General features: G+C 47.0%; 1 protein-coding gene across 1 annotated transcript in view; it reads right to left on the bottom strand.

Moving 5' to 3' along the window:
• GLI3 (GLI family zinc finger 3) overlaps positions 1-16,620 on the bottom strand; it is a 287,622-nt gene extending 271,002 nt beyond the window's left edge. The window contains exons 1-2 of the mRNA XM_060157355.1: positions 16,498-16,620; positions 1,800-1,964 (exon numbers count right to left, since the gene is read on the bottom strand). Coding sequence (XP_060013338.1) covers positions 1,800-1,923 — 124 coding nt within the window. The 5' untranslated portion in view covers positions 1,924-1,964; positions 16,498-16,620. The remainder of the gene's footprint in view (positions 1-1,799; positions 1,965-16,497) is intronic.
• Between the last annotated feature and the right edge of the window lie 237 nt (positions 16,621-16,857).

The following is a 16,857-nucleotide window of genomic DNA, read 5'->3' on the forward strand; positions in this document are numbered from 1 at the left end:
ATGGCACAGACTGATTCTATTTCTGAAATAGACGTGTCTAATTTTTACAAATTCCAGAGAAAAGAAACAAGGGCCACAGCATGCTTTTTTAAGGATGCTTCTATAACCTCATCACAGGAATAATGCAAAAATCTGGCTCTATTAAAATAAGCTCTAGTCCTGAGTTGAAAGACCACGAATCAAGAAAGAAATACAGTTTCGTATGTATGTAAAGTAAATTCATTATTTTAACTCAGACATAAATAGATCTCCCTGAAGGATCAATTCAAAATGGGACTCATTCGCCGAAAGGTTTAATGCCAGCCCCTCCCCTGGCCGGGTCAAGCCAGCAGTGCGCACTGGTGACATCGGGGAAGGAGAAAAGTGAGCAGCACACACTGTGGACCAGGATGGGCACAGAGGGCAGGGCCAGGCAATGCCACAGTTCAGACAGGAAGGTGCAGCTTTTTTATTGGATGTCTGCCCTCACAGCCTACACTTCTGGGCTGTTACCTTCCAAAGCAGATTCTCACTCTCCCATTGTATGTAAAAAATTGGAGGGGCTTCCCTGGTGGTGCAGTGGTTTAGAACCTGCCTGCCAATGCAGGGGACACGGGTTCGAGCCCTGGTCTGGGAAGATCCCACATGCCGCGGAGCAACTAAGCCCGTGCGCCGCAGCTACTGAGCCTGTGCGTCTGGAGCCTCTGCTCCGCAACAAGAGAGGCCGCGATAGTGAGAGGCCCGCACACCGCGATGAAGAGTGGCCCCCGCTCGCCGCAACTAGAGAAAGCCCTCGCACAGAAACGAAGACCCAACACAGCCAAAAATAAATTTAAAAAATTATAAAAAATAAAATTAAAAAAAAATTGGAAATCAGCCTAGTCAAATCTTTTTGGAATAAATAAAATATAAATGCACAGGGAGGGAGGGCGCAGGTTGGCTCAGCAGATGCAAAACCTTGTACCCAGGTAGGCAGTGTCCAGGACTGAGACCAGCCCATTCTTCCTAAGGGCACATGGCAAAGCGGAGAGCGATTCGCAGAGGCCAGGGGTGGCTATGAAATCTACAAAAAGTCAAGGCGCTGCTGGCCTTCCAGAGCCGAAAGGCAGGGAAAGGAAGTGAAGGTTACTCTTAACTTATTCAGTCTGTTTTTACCAGAGGGGGCTCTGGAATTTATTTTCAGTGCTCCATGCTTGAATTGAAATGCCTCTCAACACTTTGCTTAAAATATTAAAACATACAGCATGTACAACAGTTGGCTTTCTGTATCTCTAAACGCAAATTAAGGACGTTAAATTTTTATATGCCAACAGCAAAACCTGCAACTCAGAAACTAGATGAGGCTCAACCGTTAACAACTTTTAAAATCCTTTCAAGCAGACTCCTTAGGGTTTGGGGTCTGCAGGGGACCCTATCACTAATTTGGACAAGGCAACTCTTGTGTCTTCTGTAATAACTGATAACTGATTATCCCGACGAGTAGAGACTTTCCATGGGAAATGCAGAGTATTTTGAACCCCAGCCAGACTCATCAAGATGATTTCCAAAATGCCAAAACAGGAACTTCCTATAATAAATAACCTATCACATTTACATCTCGAATTAGCAAATCTGGAAGAAAACGTGTAGTTTCAGCGCCAAAACAGAGATGGCTAAAGCCTGGCCACCCCGAGCCCGCACCCCAACCTCCACCTCCATCTGCGCTCTTCAGCTCTCAGAGCACAAACACGGGTCCAGGTGCAAATGCTCAACTCGCAAGGAATGCAGAGCACAGAAAAGGACTGTAGGCTTGACTGTTGGTAATCCCCGTGGCCGCTCACCATTGGAAGTGGTGCTGGAGGCCACGGCTTTCTCGCTGACGTCTGGTCGAGTGGAGTATTTCACTATGGAATTCTCCACTTTCTTCTTCTCAGTGGTCGTGGAGCTCTGGGACTGGGCCTCCATGACGCCTTCTCATTACTTCAGCTCTGGGCGACCAGGAACCCCTACAAAAACAGCAGCGCCATCAATTTCAAATAAGAAGGGGAAAAAGGAAATCCCACTCCGAAGGCCACTTCACCTGTCACCTGAGGAGGTGTCTGGAGCATCACCTAATTCAAAATCTGGAAGCCCCTTACCCGCTGGCTTTCTTGCAAAAAAGGCCTCAAAGTGCTAGTAACAAGCCAGGCGAATTCTGTCTACGCGTGCAAAAGGAAGAGAAAGGGACTTGTCCACAATGTGGGACTTCTCCCCAAATCCTACTGGGCATTTGTTATTAAATGGTCTAAATATCTCCATCTTCAGCTGTGTTTACGGCGAGAAATCCAAGCGTCACATTACTCCTTCAAGCCACATCTACAAATGTCTCCGACACTTATAAGAAAGGGGCCACTTTTCTATGAAGGGGCAGTAGGACAACTTTCCAAGCCAGGGAAGTTTTTTAGTTATTAGTTAGATGTTTTAAAGAGTGACCGGCAATTTCTCCCATCCAAGCCCAACTCCAAATTCTGAATCAGAGAATTCTGGTCGATGATTTTGCTTCCCTCACCAAGATATGTGAATCGCAACATGCCTCTTAAACCTAATTCTTTCAGGAAAACCATACACTTTAAGCTTTCTTAAAACAGCAGAACGTTTCCATTCATTTAAGTTACATTTTTAAAACAAACAAAGGTGATAGAACAACACACTCTGGATCCCACAGGAAAAGGCAAAAGATCACCCACAGCAAAGGCTGGAACCACTTAAGAAATATTAAAACTCAGCTAAAGGCAAGGGCAGTTAGTCTGTCTTTCACCAGCTTCATTCATGTGATAATCGCCCTAACTCATCATTCATCAATTTTCACTCTGTTTGGTTCCCGTTCTTTTTTGGCAGTCATGATCTACACCTACAAAGAATACAAGAGAAGATGACAAGTCTCCTCTCTACCACGTTTCCCTCAAGCTCTCTAGATTGTGGGCATTTCTTCCGTGGAGTCACGTGCCTGTTTTCTACATTTAGCGGAGGCCACCGTGTTCCATCAAAACAAGGATGAGAGAAATAAAACAAGCGAGTGCTTCACAGACTACAAGAGTTAAAGTACCAGACGGAAGATTTTTAGTCATCCTTAACTCAGACTTGCAAGGGAACTGCAATCTGGGATAAGTAACTGGAAAAGCTGAAGGCCCAGAGGCCTCATGGCCCTGGAGCACCAGTTCTTCCAGTAACTTCCATTTCTTTTCCTTGATTATCCAGTGGCATTCACCGTAAAACACACAAGTTATTTACAACAGCTTTTCTAGAATAAAAAAGACAAAAAGACGCCCTAGGTTAAATGTACATATCAATTATAAGATCCACTCTGAATTCAGAAACATCCCTCAAAGAGTCCCCACAGGGGCTTCCCTGGTGGCGCAGCGATTGAGAGTCCACCTGCCAATGCAGGGGACACGGGTTCGTGCCCCGGTCCGGGAAGATCCCACATGCCGCGGAGCGGCTGGGCCCGTGAGCCATGGCCGCTGAGCCTGCGCGTCCGGAGCCTGTGCTCCGCAACGGGAGAGGCCACAGCAGTCAGAGGCCCGCGTACCGCAAAAAAAAAAAAAAAAAGAGCCCCCACAGATCACAACAGTGAAGGAATATAGACCTTCTTTTCTCAAGGCTGCCACCGTACACAAGTCCACAGGGGAGGGCCTGATTGGCACCCCCTGGAGTTGTCCAGTGCCTCAGTTTCCTCATCTGTCACATGACAGTGTCACACAGTGGGACTTCACCTTGGGGGTGGGAATGGGGGGTGTCCAGTCCCCTTTAAGAATATGTTAAAAGTTACGGACCCTCTCCCCCCAGAATCCCCTTAAGTGCACCAAAAACTGTCCATTTGATTTCCAAGGGATCACAGGCCCTCCAAACCAGTTAAAGAACCCCTGAAGGAGAAATTCTCAACCACCCCTTCTAGCTCTACCAATCTCAGGATGATTCTCTAAATTTTTCACATGCTCCCCCCAAATTGACTTAAAGATCATTTTTAAAGCATGCCACGAGAACAATTCAACCCACTCCATGGCACTGTTTCTCAGCGTGGTACAAAAGCCACCTGCATCAGCTTTGTTTCGGTGCTTGCAAAACATTCAGAGCTGCAGGTCCAACCCCTGACGTCTCTGAGGTGACCCCTGGAACCTTATCTGAACCAGCACTGGTGACTATCAGCTTCAGTGAAGCTCGCAGACAACTGCTCTACCTATTTTTTGTTTGCTGCTCTGTACCCAATACTGTAGGTGGTCCTCACTGAAGTCTTGGCACATTGGATGAAGTACTGAATTCCAACAGCCCAAAAGAGCCTATCCCAACTGCCATCCCGATAATGAACTCTGCATCGGTCGGGAATCTTTGTTGAATGTCCGTCTTCCCCTCCGGACCCTAAACTCCAAAGGCCGGGCTATCTACCCAGCACCTCATACCTGTAAGAATATTTACTGAGTAATAAGCGATCCAGCAATGATCCCATGACCCAGACAATTCAGCAGTGTCTTAAATCTTAATTGTCATAGATTTAGCTACATAGCTTTTCTTTTATAGCCTGTGTTTCTTTGTAAACTGGCAAATTATATCAAAACTAAAAACTTTAATAGGAATATTTAATTAATCAAAACACTCCATTCTCAACCATTTTGGAGAAAAGGGGGCACTTACTATAATTGTTTCCCTCAAAACACAAATACAGTTTTACCGGTCGAATCTGGATGGAATTTACGAATACTGGACACAGAAACAAGCTAATGGACCAGAGTGGGGAAAGAAAAAAAAAGCCATGAAGAGATGGGATTCTTGTCTCTTCCTTAGGAGAGGGAACTAATTAATAGTAGCGAAGAGACAAGTCACCAAAGCTCCTTGACAAACTTGGTTTTTGTGGAGTTGTTGGTTTTTCCCCCAAGCAAAAGACTTCATTTTAACAAAGCAATAAAAACCCTCCAAATACTCATCACCAGAGAGAGGCTCAGTGAGAAGAGGTAAAGCCCCAGGCGCTGATTGAAATCGCACTAATTAATGGTCTTGGAGAACACTAATTCCTCCCCCCACCCCCTGTTCAAAATGGATTTTTAAAAAAATAGACCCTTGGTCACTCAAAAGTCTACCCCCTTCTTCTATTTTGACAACTTATTTTTGGATCTCATTAGTTAGTAACTAATTATTTAAAAGTGTGGTTTATGCTTGGAACAAGGCTATAAAAATGGCAACTTGCCAAGGCAGACATCTGCTTCCTGTATATCCCTATAAATTATATCAGCTTATTTTACTGATAAAAACCCAACTTAGTCCCTGTCAGTTACAAAGGAGAAAGTTAGGTTTTTTTAATAAATTTATTTATTTATTTACTTTTGGCTGTGTTGGGTCTTCATTGCAGTGCGCGGGCTTCTCACTGCGGTGGCTTCTCTTGTCGCGGAGCACAGACTCTATCTAGGCATGTGGGCTTCAGTAGCTGTGGCACACGGGCTCAGCAGTTGTGGCGCACGGACTTAGCTGCTCCGCGGCATGTGGGATCTTCCCGGACCAGAGCTCGAACCCATGTCCCCTGCATTGGCAGGCGGATTCTTAACCACTGCGCCACCAGGGAAGCCCTAAAGGAGAAAGTTTTAACATTCTAGACTCTCACACCTCATCAAAACTCTGCACCAACAGTTAGGGAGCAGAAAAGAGTGCTTGCTTCTAGCTGGGGTGGCAATTTTTTCATAGAATACTCAGCCGAGTTGGGAAACTCAGTCCTGAGTTGATACAGGAAAGCATGAGGTACAGAAGTGACCAGTAAAAATTCCTGATGGAATCCTAAAACATACATAACTAGGGCCGTAGCCTATAGGACTCCTTATAAAACCTGGCGTTTCCTAAATAATAAAGTATAATTTATTTAGAACATAACTCTCAAGGAGAACTTTTTGGTTCTGCTTCACTTCAAAGATCTTTCTCTGAGGAAAACATGCCACTGGTTTTTAGATGTGAATGAAATGAGACTTTTAGACCCTGCTCCCTTTCTTACAGGGCCAAACTGTTCTCCCTCAATCCTTTTCATCACTGCAACATTACATGCAAGATTTGCTGGCATGCCCCTTGACTTTTTATGCTTATGAAAAAAAAGGGAAAAAAGAAAAACTATTTGTAGCTGATGTTTGAGTCCCAGCAGCTTGGGTATATGGGAAAAACAAACACAAAACGAAACAAAAAACCCTGCAGCCAGGAAAAACCGCTCTGCTAAAATGACCTGCTAAAGCCTGACGTTTCATAGGTAAATGCAGGAATGAAAATGCCTTCTTGAAAGCAAACAGTCATGGCTTTTCCCCATTCAGCTGTCCCTGATCCTTCTGTAATTTTCCCGAGGCCTAAACCCAGGTCACAATTATTTCCGGACCCTCTTTTAAAAGTAATCCCTCTCCTACTAGCAACCTGCCCACAGGAGGGTCTTTCCTTTCTAGATTATAAATCTGAACTTGCGTCAACCTCCTACCAAACGAGACGTCCTATCCTGGAGCCACTGACCAGGTGATGCTGTAGTGCATGTCTCCACTTGAAAGGCACCCAAAGAAAAGCTGCAACATTTATTACCGATTTGGAGAAATGGCAGGGAGGGGGGAAGACCTGCATTGGAAACAGCACTCCCCCACCCCACCCCTGCAAAGCCTCGGGTGGCCCTCTCTTGAGAGTGGCCACTTGGAGCTGCAATTAAAAAATACAAAAACAAAACAAAAAAACCCCAAGAACTTGCATCTTTGCAAAGATAAGTTGTCATTTGTGTGCTTCTTTTTCCATTTAGTAAGCAGTGGGCTGTGGTCAGTGCTGCCTGGGAGCGCTCGCAACCTGCGCTTCCACGCCAGCTTCCTTTCTGTTCCCCGCACGGTTCCAGGGTCCGCGTCTTCACATCTCGGCCGCGTCTCCGCGTCCCAGCCGCCTCCCCCCCGCCGGGATCCCGGCGTCGCCGTGTGGGCCCCCCTCCCCGCACGCGGTCGCAGTCGGTGCAGCGGAGGCCCCGGGGCGCCCGCCTCGCCGTCTGCTCCCTCCTTGGCGCAGGCCGACCCGGCCGCAGCTCCCGGTCAGCGCCCCGAGCCCGGAGCGCCCGGCCGCGCAGCGCTGGTTCCTCGGAATCGGCCGGACCCGCTCGGATCCGCCCTCCGGCAGCGTCCCCCCGGAAAGCGCAGAGCAGGGGCCGGACGATCGGAACCCCGCAGGGCCTCCGCCGCCCAAAGAGCAGCCCTCTGCACTCTGCATCACCCCGGTCACCGGCTCCCCGGGCACTGGAAAACTCTCGGCACAACTGGGCAGCATCTCCAAAAGACAGCGGTCGGTGGCCGCCCCGCATGCAGTCACACAACTGCTTCACTGGCTGAATTCGGAGAGAGGCAACTTTGCAAGGCACTTTGCAAGGCAACACCCTCTGTTCGGCACTACAGTACAACACTGCGGAACCCTTGACGTCTTCAGGAAAGCCCTGGCTGTGTGCGTCACTTCACCAAACTTCTAACTCGCTTCATCGGCTCTTAACCCTGTTCCCAATGTTGTTCGTTCATCAGCTGCCCCACATAGATTAGGTGTTGTGAATGGTGTAGGCACAGACCCATCTCATGGGCTCTAGGGGAGGAGGGCCCTCAGTGGGGTTCCAAAGTTCAACCTTAACCAGGAGGCTTTAGACAGTAAATGGAGAGCGTGAGAAATCGCAATTCTGGGAACATGTGCAAAAATCAGCCTTTCCACTTGCAGATCTCTGCAGTGAACCCTGGGAATGCGCATACAAGCAGGATTCCATGATGGGTTAAACCCTTACAATGTTCAAAAGGAAGCGCCAGGGCTAAAACCAACGTTTGAAATGATGTTTGAACTGTATAAAACGACTTTCTAATCGAAGGTGAAATGAAACAGTAGCTATAAACTGATATAATGCATCCTTTGCGAACAGCAGACTACTTCATTTATTTCCCTAATCCAGCTGGTTTATTTTTCAGTGGCCTGAATTTGGGTTTTCCTTTTTTTTTTCTTAATGCATTTAAAGATTTAAAACAACTAAGTTAAAAGCCTGATTCGTGGCAGCCTGATCAGTTTCTGATGGGCTAAAATAGCTATTGCCAAGGAGGGATCAGAAAAAAGAGGCATTCCAGGAGGAAGGGGCAGCACTTTGAACAGCATGGCGATTAGGCCTTAAGTGAGTAATGATTCTCTGCAACCCAGGGAACTCCTTGCTCAAGAGGAATAAGACTTTCCTCCAGAGAAAGTACCTTTACTTACACCTGCCCATATATTAACAACCTGAATGATCTTCCTAATATGCTAATATTTCAAAAATCCAGAAGAACTAGCCTGTGTAAGGATTTCTAAGGAGTTGCCACTGTAACACTGAAAAGTGACATTTCTCTCATACCGTATTACTTACTAGCAGATTACCTGCTCCTTCAAGACACCAGTCTGAGAGCAACCATTTAGGTAAAATTCCTATTGAATAGTTATACCTTCCTGCAGCATTAAAATTCAGTTCCTAAAGAACATGACTGCTCTAGGAAAAGTTTTGGGTTTTTTTTTTTTTTTTTTGAAAATCAAGAAGCACAAACTAATGCTGATTTTAACTTTTGAGCAATTCTGGAAGTGAGAAACAGCATGAGTTTCCATGAGCCAAATTTAGGGAATTTGAAACATTTCAGTGGATTTCATGTAATCATGCTTTACAGAAAACCTCTTATAGGTTGGTAATGTGGTTGATGTTTCCTGGTGCTCAAAATACCTTTCTGAACTTAAAATCAATTAGATATGCATAACTTCTGTGACACACCAACAGTTCCCAAGATTCCTAAGGCTTCCTCTCCCTCCCCTGTCTGCACTGCCTTTCTTTCCGGCAAGCTCAACTCCGTAAGTTCTTAATGAAATCTTCATGAATTTTTAACTATAGTATTTTTAAATGTGCAATTATTTTACCTTTACATGAGATTCCCCCCGCCCCATAATTAGGAAAGCCGGAAGCCTAAAGCCGTAACTGCAAGTAAGAAAGCTCCTATCTGTTCAAGTTGCCAAAAATGGTCTTTCGTAGCCTAGAGGGTTCCCCAAATCTGCTGCCTATTGCTTTCGGATCTTTCTTTCCCAGTTTCTGAAGCTCCTAATCTCAGATAAACAGTGTTCATGACAGACGTCCCTCGGAAGGGAATGGAATTACTCTAAGGGGAAGTACTTGCCTGGCTACGGACTGAGTTTGGTTTTAGTAGATTAACTACATCTCAACTTTTAAGAAACCCGTATATTTAATTAACTTCAACTACTGAAAAGCATTATTTGACGTGAAGTCATCACTGCTACTAGCGTTAAAATCACAAACTGCATTCTGCGCGCCAGTTTCACTTTTCTGCCACGTGTATTTAAAAGGAAAGATCATCGGCTACTCTGACGTTCTCTGCTGCCAGGAGGACTTTATGAGAAACAGTTGAAGGGTAAAGGTCTCTATTTCATACTTGTTACTGTTTCTGAGTTTTGCAAAAACTATGAAACACCAGTTCCGTGTACTTTGGTTAGGCTTTGCAGGAAGTGCCCTGCATAGCAGGTGCCATGACGGAATGAGCTGGCATCCCCGACTTTCTGTGGGCTTGCTGGAGACACACAATCCCAGACAGAAAAGGACATCTTTAGGTCAGTTATTGGTCTATAGACCCCGCTAAGCTCATGAAAACTGCATTTCCCTTAAACCTACGTATATCACGAAAACAGCATGACTGATCAAAGGTGACCCTTGTCTCACTTCCCTAGGGTGTACAGGTATTAAAAGTTTTCATACATTTTCAGAAGAAAAAAATCCCTAAATTTAAAGATCCTTCTTAGAGAACTTCTGTAACTTTTGGCTCCTAGAATCAGGTGTGCCTTTACAATCAAGCTTAAGAGAGTAGAATACATGTTCTATGCACAGGAATATACTTTTAAACCATCACAAATAGGAGACCAATATCTGCTGGGTGTTAAAATCAGCTGGAGATCTCCCAAAGGCACTTATTTTTTTTGTCTGGTACTGTTCATCATACTTCATCCTCCCGATTTTTAAACTGGGGATTCTTGAATCTTAACTGCAACTTGAAAAGCACATTTTTCATAACTTAAGGATTTTTAATCAGGGCTTATTCAGTAACAATTCCCCCCTGGTCCACTCAGCCTATCAACTTTGCAGAATTCTACAGCTGTCTTACTTTTTGGCCCCTGCCCACCAATCATGTACAAAACCGCCAATGTAAACTATACCAAACGATGCACCCTCCCAGTGAAATGCCCTGGTGTGGAATGTCATTTGAACCTCACAGTTCAAACAGCAGATGTTGTCCTGAAGTGGCGTGGCCTGGTCCACGCTCCATTCAGATTTCCACACATCTTAGTTCATTAAAGCTTCATTCTTGAGCCACTGCCTGAGGTTCCTCGACACACAGGTAACTCCCCTGAGACTGAATTATTCTTTTCTAAAATACCACAAGCTGAAATCGAGAATATGGTTTAACTGCTTCATTCCTTCATTACGACAATTTGAGAATTAGCTTTCATCTGAACTGTGAGTTTTCAGTCTCTTTTCGTAAAAATCCGTAGTTTGTAATGTACAGCACGCTGGAATATTGTTAGGTGTTTTATGCAATCTCCCCCCAAAGTTCAAGTACCTAAAGCTGCAGATTTCCACATGAAAATAAACAAATAAGATGTCACACTGCCTTCTGACAGAGATTTAAATAAAAGGCCACTTATCTCCCATTATTTAATTTCATTTTGCAGCATAAAAATTACCCAAATATACCAACAAATGCTGATGTTTCAAACATACTCCTGTGTCACATACACACACACACACACACACACACACAAATACACGCATGCCAACACCCCCCCCCCAAAGAAAAAAGTAAAGAAAAGAAAAGAAAAGCCCACTAGCGGTTTAAGGCTAGCAATCAATCCAATTTACTGCAGGTACAATTTACATGTACACTGCACGCCGCAATGAAACCACAGTGTGATGCCAATAGGGCCCTTAAGAAAGTTTTCCCCTCAATCTCTGGAAAGGAGCTTTAAAAGAAAGCAAGGATTACAGTCAGCTAGAAGGTAGGGAGGGGACTTACCTCAAACCCAGCCAAGCAGAAATCAGAGCAGTAATTCTACAAGTCGACAGAGTACACTTTCAAGGCTATAATGGTGTGAAGAGGTGCTGGGCCACATGGCCTGGAGGCAGCGCTAATGCCCTGATGACTGATGCTGGCCGGGCATACAATGAATTTGGGGCTTGAAAACTAACAGAAACCATGCAATACTTTGACAAATGGGCTTTCACAATTTCATTCATTGAATAACCTTTAAGCACAAAATTGGCTCGAGTTCTCTTGGGAATTATGTGACATGTCTTGGACGATGATGTGAGTATTTTCCTTTTTTAATTATGACTCCGTATGCAAAATGCAAAAGCACCCTAATGTGAGGACACAACTCCAGATACTGCAGATGCATATGGGGAGCTCAACACAATATTGCCTTTCAGGAGGGGACTGGAATGTTCCAATGCCACCTTATTAACTAGGTAATGGCCTGTTCATTCAGTTTCTTTAGAGAGCCATAGATTTTCTGGGACGTTTTGTTGGGTTGAAATATACACACACAGAACAAAAAACACTTTCACATTAAAGAAAAAAAAAACCCGAAAGTGGTCATGAGTAGCTAAGAAGTGTGACACTAAAATATAGTGCATTTAGAATTACAAGTGGAAAAAGTCTAAGTTTAAGGGGCGAGGCAAAGGAAAAGTGCCTTGAAACAATTGAGACACCACGTAAGGTTTGCAATCGAATACACTTGCCAACACAGTTAACATCCAATTTCTTCCCAACGGCTCCCCTCCCTTATAACCCTGTAAAACCAGCCCTTAGATGGAAAAATCGTAATTTTGGCAATTTCGAAAGAGGGCATGAAATATCTAGAGTGTCTCTAAATTAGCAAGTACCACTTACTGTTAGAGCATTGCCTTTAACAGCTTCTAAAAACTTAAGAAAAGGATCTTAAAACAGGAAGCTTGGTGAGCTCATAAACCTGTTATTGGAGCCAGGAACACATAGCATATTTAATCTGCAAACTGTGCGAGTCTACAGTGATTTCAGCAAGATCTGAGGCATGCCCTCAAGGTTTGCTGGGATCTGGGATTAGGGGGTTGATAAGAACCTCTACTGCCCACGGACATGTTTTTCTTCTGCAGTTAAACACAAATGCACAGAGACGTTTGACTGCTGCTTGGCGTTACTACTCAAGTTCTAAAAAAGCTTTGCAGCTCCTTTTGCTGTCAATATATCAAAGTTAAAAAAAAATCATCAAAGTGTGAAATTTCATTTAAAGTCTTCACCAGTCTACAGCTCTATTTCACAGGCCCATCAAATACAAGTAGAGATGAAAAATACACTGAAAGTGCTGGAGAGAAGTTTGCGGTGCTCCCCCTGCCCTGTTGTTGTTTATTCTGTCTCCCTTTATTTGCTTTGAAACTAGAACAAATCAATTTTCATCTGGAAAAATGACAACAGGAAGTGAAGGGCAGCATCTTCTAGTAGCCTTTAATGAAAAGACAACCTGAAGTCATTATTAGAGTGGAATCTTGTGCTTAACAAATGAAATAGACACACACACACACACACACACACACACGCACGCACAATTTCTTCTACAGTCATGTCAGCATTTTAATTGACTCTCATGATATAAGTTGGCAGAAAATTTCTTGAATCTTCCAAAACAAATCAGACTGACTATAGAATATGGATGCCAGCAAAACTAAAACCTCCTTCAAAGAATTCTTTAGCTGAGGATTTACAACAATTGCATAAAGAAGAAAAGGCTGACTTTTAAGATAATCTACTATAGTCTAAAAGCATTAACATTCCATTACTAAGGTTTTCTTGAGGATTTCATGACTCACTGATTCACTTTTCCTTCAAGACTGGTTTTTCTTAGTACATTACTGTCTCCATATAAGTGAGTGCACGGCACAATGATCATTAAATTGTTTCCTTTCGTAAACTCCCAAACCCTATCCTTAAAAAAGGGGGGCAAGGGGAATCTCAGTAAGCAGGATACCTCACATAGATTGTAAGGACCCCTAAATGGCAAAGCACAGAGGAAGTCTGAAACCCTTACAGCATGCAGGTAATTAAGAAAACTGGCCAAGAAACAAAGGAAAGTTCAACTTTTAGGCTTGGGCATCAAACTGATAAATTAATGATTCTTTCATTAAATAAGTAATGAAATAATTCACCAGAGTCATTCTTCATCAGTACTGAATTTTCTCATTTCTGTCTGTAGTCCTTTGCAATTTCGACATACTGGAAAAATGTGTTTATGTCAGGGTTCGATCAAGGAACACAAACATGTTAAAGGTACCAGGAAGTCGTAGGTATCTGAGTTGAATCTACTAGCCTTTCATAAGAATACAATCTATACCGTTTAAAGTGCTTCTGCGTGTGTGAAATTTCACTGGACACCTCTCACACTGGACCTACTCAGGCATCTGAAACCAAAGCTTCCCTAGGCTGACTTCAAGAATCATATACCCTCAAAGGATCTTCCCTTAGGCAGGCAGTTTCTAATTAAATAGCTTTTACTATAAAATAAACCTCTTCTCCCTATAAGTGTGCTATTACAACTAATTTATATGTTAGTTCATGTTTGTTTCAGGTCTGACTATAGTCCAACTGGCCAAAGTGTTTGTGTACCAGGTTAACACCAATATTTCCTAACATAAACAAATTCTTTAGATACTTCACACAGTTTACATTGTAAAGCCAATCACCACTGCTTTAATAAAGGCCCTCAACTGAAATACTGTTCTGCTTCAGAAAGATGAAGCGATTTTGAGGTTATTCCACTACTTTGAAACATAGCATTTTCCTCCTTCAAAATAATCTTGACACATGTAATTAAGAAACTGTCAGACCATTATTAATTTTTAATTTAAAACCTAAATGAAATAATTACAGGAATCAATCAATAAGGCACCTATTCAAATTACAGAGCAATTACATAAATACTCAAAATTAATACTTTAGGCCAATTCTTGAAGATTTCCGTCTATAATATGCTAAGACTTCAAACAACACAAAAAGTGTAACATGGGGACCACGAATAGTTCCTGCCTTAAACAGACAGAAAGGACCATGGCAGAGGGCCACACCGGCCATGCCCAAGGCACTCAAGCTGGAACGCTTTTTAAAAGTTAACTGATTTCCACCAGACACTTATTTCAGGGATCTCAAAAACATCCCAATTCTGTCCAAAATCACATTGGGAGGGAAAAGCCTAATTACCACGAATTTCCAGCAAACGGCTCTGCAGAGACGAACTGGGGAGAAGAAGGAAGAAAGATAAAGGAGAGCAGAAGGTGTTTTCTAGAACCAGTCCGGCAAATGGCACTGCGCAGGTCTCTGCACAGCCGCCGACCCTCCATACCTCCGACTAAAGGGCTCTTTTACTTGGAGATGCGGACAGTCCATCATTTCAAACTGAAATGGCAGCTGGAAAATGTGGAACAGCTGGCAGAGAGCTGGGAGAAAATGTTTTACATAAATATATGTACATATAAACTGGCAGAGGGCCACGAGCGCTGTACCCAAGGCCAGAGTCTGTTCGGGACTGCACACCCGGGAGATGAGACCCTGGGGGCGGGCGGGAGGAGTTGCGGGGAGGATGCCTCCTTCATACTCTGTCTACACGGGGTCAGCAAGGGAAGCGTGGGTCCAGCTGCTCTCGGGATGGCATCTCCCAAATGAGGTGGAATCAGGGACGTGAGCACAAAGTTCAGGGGAGGATGAAAGGCCTGGGTGTGCGGTGGAGCTTCGGCATCTGGCAATCTGCTTAGAAGTCGCTTCACAAACTCTCCAAGTTTGGGTAAATATTTATTCCCTCTCCACCTCCTCCCGGCCCTGTGCCCTCTGCAACTGCAAAAAGTAACTGTCCCCTGCAGAGTGATTCATACCCAACTCTGCTCGGTGAAAACGCGGCCTCTTAAATGATTATTGCAGGGGCCACGGTTACCCCCCGCCCAACTTCCACAGCTCACTCCCTGCAGCTTCTAGTGCTTTTCTTTCTTTTGTTTTCTTTTTTTCTTTCTTTTATTCCTTTTTTTTTTTTTAATGCTGTCCCTGGAAAAGAAAAGAAATGAAAGAATCCCAAATCATCCACAGATGGTACAGCTTTCACTTTTCCTCTCTCAGGACGGAGGCGCGCCTCCCTCGGATGGGAAGCGCAGGCTGGAGGAAGCCCCCGCCGCGGCGCTCCCCGCGCGCACCCACCTCGCCGCCCGCCGCCTTCCGCGCCCGGCCCCCCGGGGGGGATGCAACAGTGCGAAGGCGGGCGCCGGGGCCCCGGGGGCTAGCGGAGTTCCTTTAAGCCCTCGGGGTGGGGAGTGGGGGCTTGGGGCCCCGTCGCCGCGGCTGCTGCAAACTTCTTCCCCCACCCCGCCCTGCCCCAACTTCGGGAGATGAAATTCTCCAGTCCGTCTCCGGATGGCCGCGCCGAGTCAGACGCTGGGAAGGCGAGCAGGAGGGGGCGAAGTGAACACTCGCTCCGACGCCTTACCCGCTGCTCCCGAAATCTGGGCGCCTCGAGACAGCCATATTCAGTTCCTCCCGCGCCCCCCGTCGGGGACCCCCCCCTGTCGACCCGGAGGCGCGGGCGCGGCCGCCGGAGCGGGCTCCCGGGTGCGGAGCCCCGCGAAACAAAGAACTTCAGGCGGGACGTACCTGCGGCGGCGGCGGCTGTCAAGTCCCCGAACTTCCCATAGACCCGCGTCCGGGGCGCGGGCGGGCAGCTCCGGGCTCCGCGCGGCCGCGGGCGGCTCGGGCTACGGCGAGCGGCCGGGCAGGGCGCGGGGGGTGCCGGCGGCGGGCATGGTGCGGCGCAGGCGGCCGCCGGGCGCGCGGGGAGGGCGGGTCGGGGCGGCGAGGGGGCGCGAGGGCGAGGGTGCGAGCGCGCCGGCGGCGGTGGCGGTGGCGCTGCCCCTGCCCGCTCCCGCCCGCTCGTGCGGCTCCGGCATCGGTTTCAGGGATCGTGTAATCCGATCCCTTCTGACTCACAGGCCCTGAGTGACAGTTCTGATTTGGTTCACCCGCGGGAGGGAGGAGAAAGAGAAAGAAAGAAAGCCCCCACCGCACTCCCCTCCTGGCATCCAATCGACTTTCTGGAATAAGGTCCCATCCCGGCCTGGAAACCCGCGCGGGCTTGGAGGCGCCCCCCGCCCGGACCCGCGCAGCCTGCGCTACTCACGGGTGGAAAAGTTGCTCTTCGGCTCTGCGCTTCCCTCCCTCGCGCTCCCTCCTTCCCTCCTCTTCCTCCTCCTCCTCCCCGCGCTCCTCCTCCCCCAAGTTTTAACAGATGTTGCCGGACTCTCGGCTCTCGCTCGTGCTCCCTCTTCCCCCGCCCCCGCCCCCGCCCCGTCCCTTTTCTTTCGGCCCCTCTCCGGCGGCGCGGTGGGGACGCGCCGAGCAGCAGGACGCCTGCCGCCGCAGGGGGCGAAGTTGGGAAAACTTGGAGGAGTGCGGCTCGCCTTACTTTTGCTTTCTTGCTCCCTGCAGGCCGCGCCGGGTGCCCGCGCTTCCCCGCCCGCCGCGTCCCCGCGCCCGCAGCGGGTCCCAGCGGCGACGCGGGCGGTGGCGAAGAGGCGGCGCGGGCCGGGGTCGGGGGCTGGCGGGGGGGGAGCCCGGGCGCCCCGAGCCACGCGCGCGCTCCCTCCCCGCCCTCCGCCTCCTCCGCCCCTCCCCGATCCTCACACGGACACATTCAAGCCTGCCCCTCCTCTTCCCCCTCCTTGACCCCGCGCCCGCTCGGCGCGCCGAGGCCCCACCCACCCGGCGAAGGGAAGGGGGCCCGGGCGTGAGGTCACCGCCGCCCTCCCCGCCCGCGCTCGCCACA

Source organism: Lagenorhynchus albirostris, chromosome 8, assembly GCF_949774975.1.
Source record: "Lagenorhynchus albirostris chromosome 8, mLagAlb1.1, whole genome shotgun sequence".
In the NCBI taxonomy this organism is placed as follows: Eukaryota; Metazoa; Chordata; class Mammalia; order Artiodactyla; family Delphinidae; genus Lagenorhynchus; species Lagenorhynchus albirostris.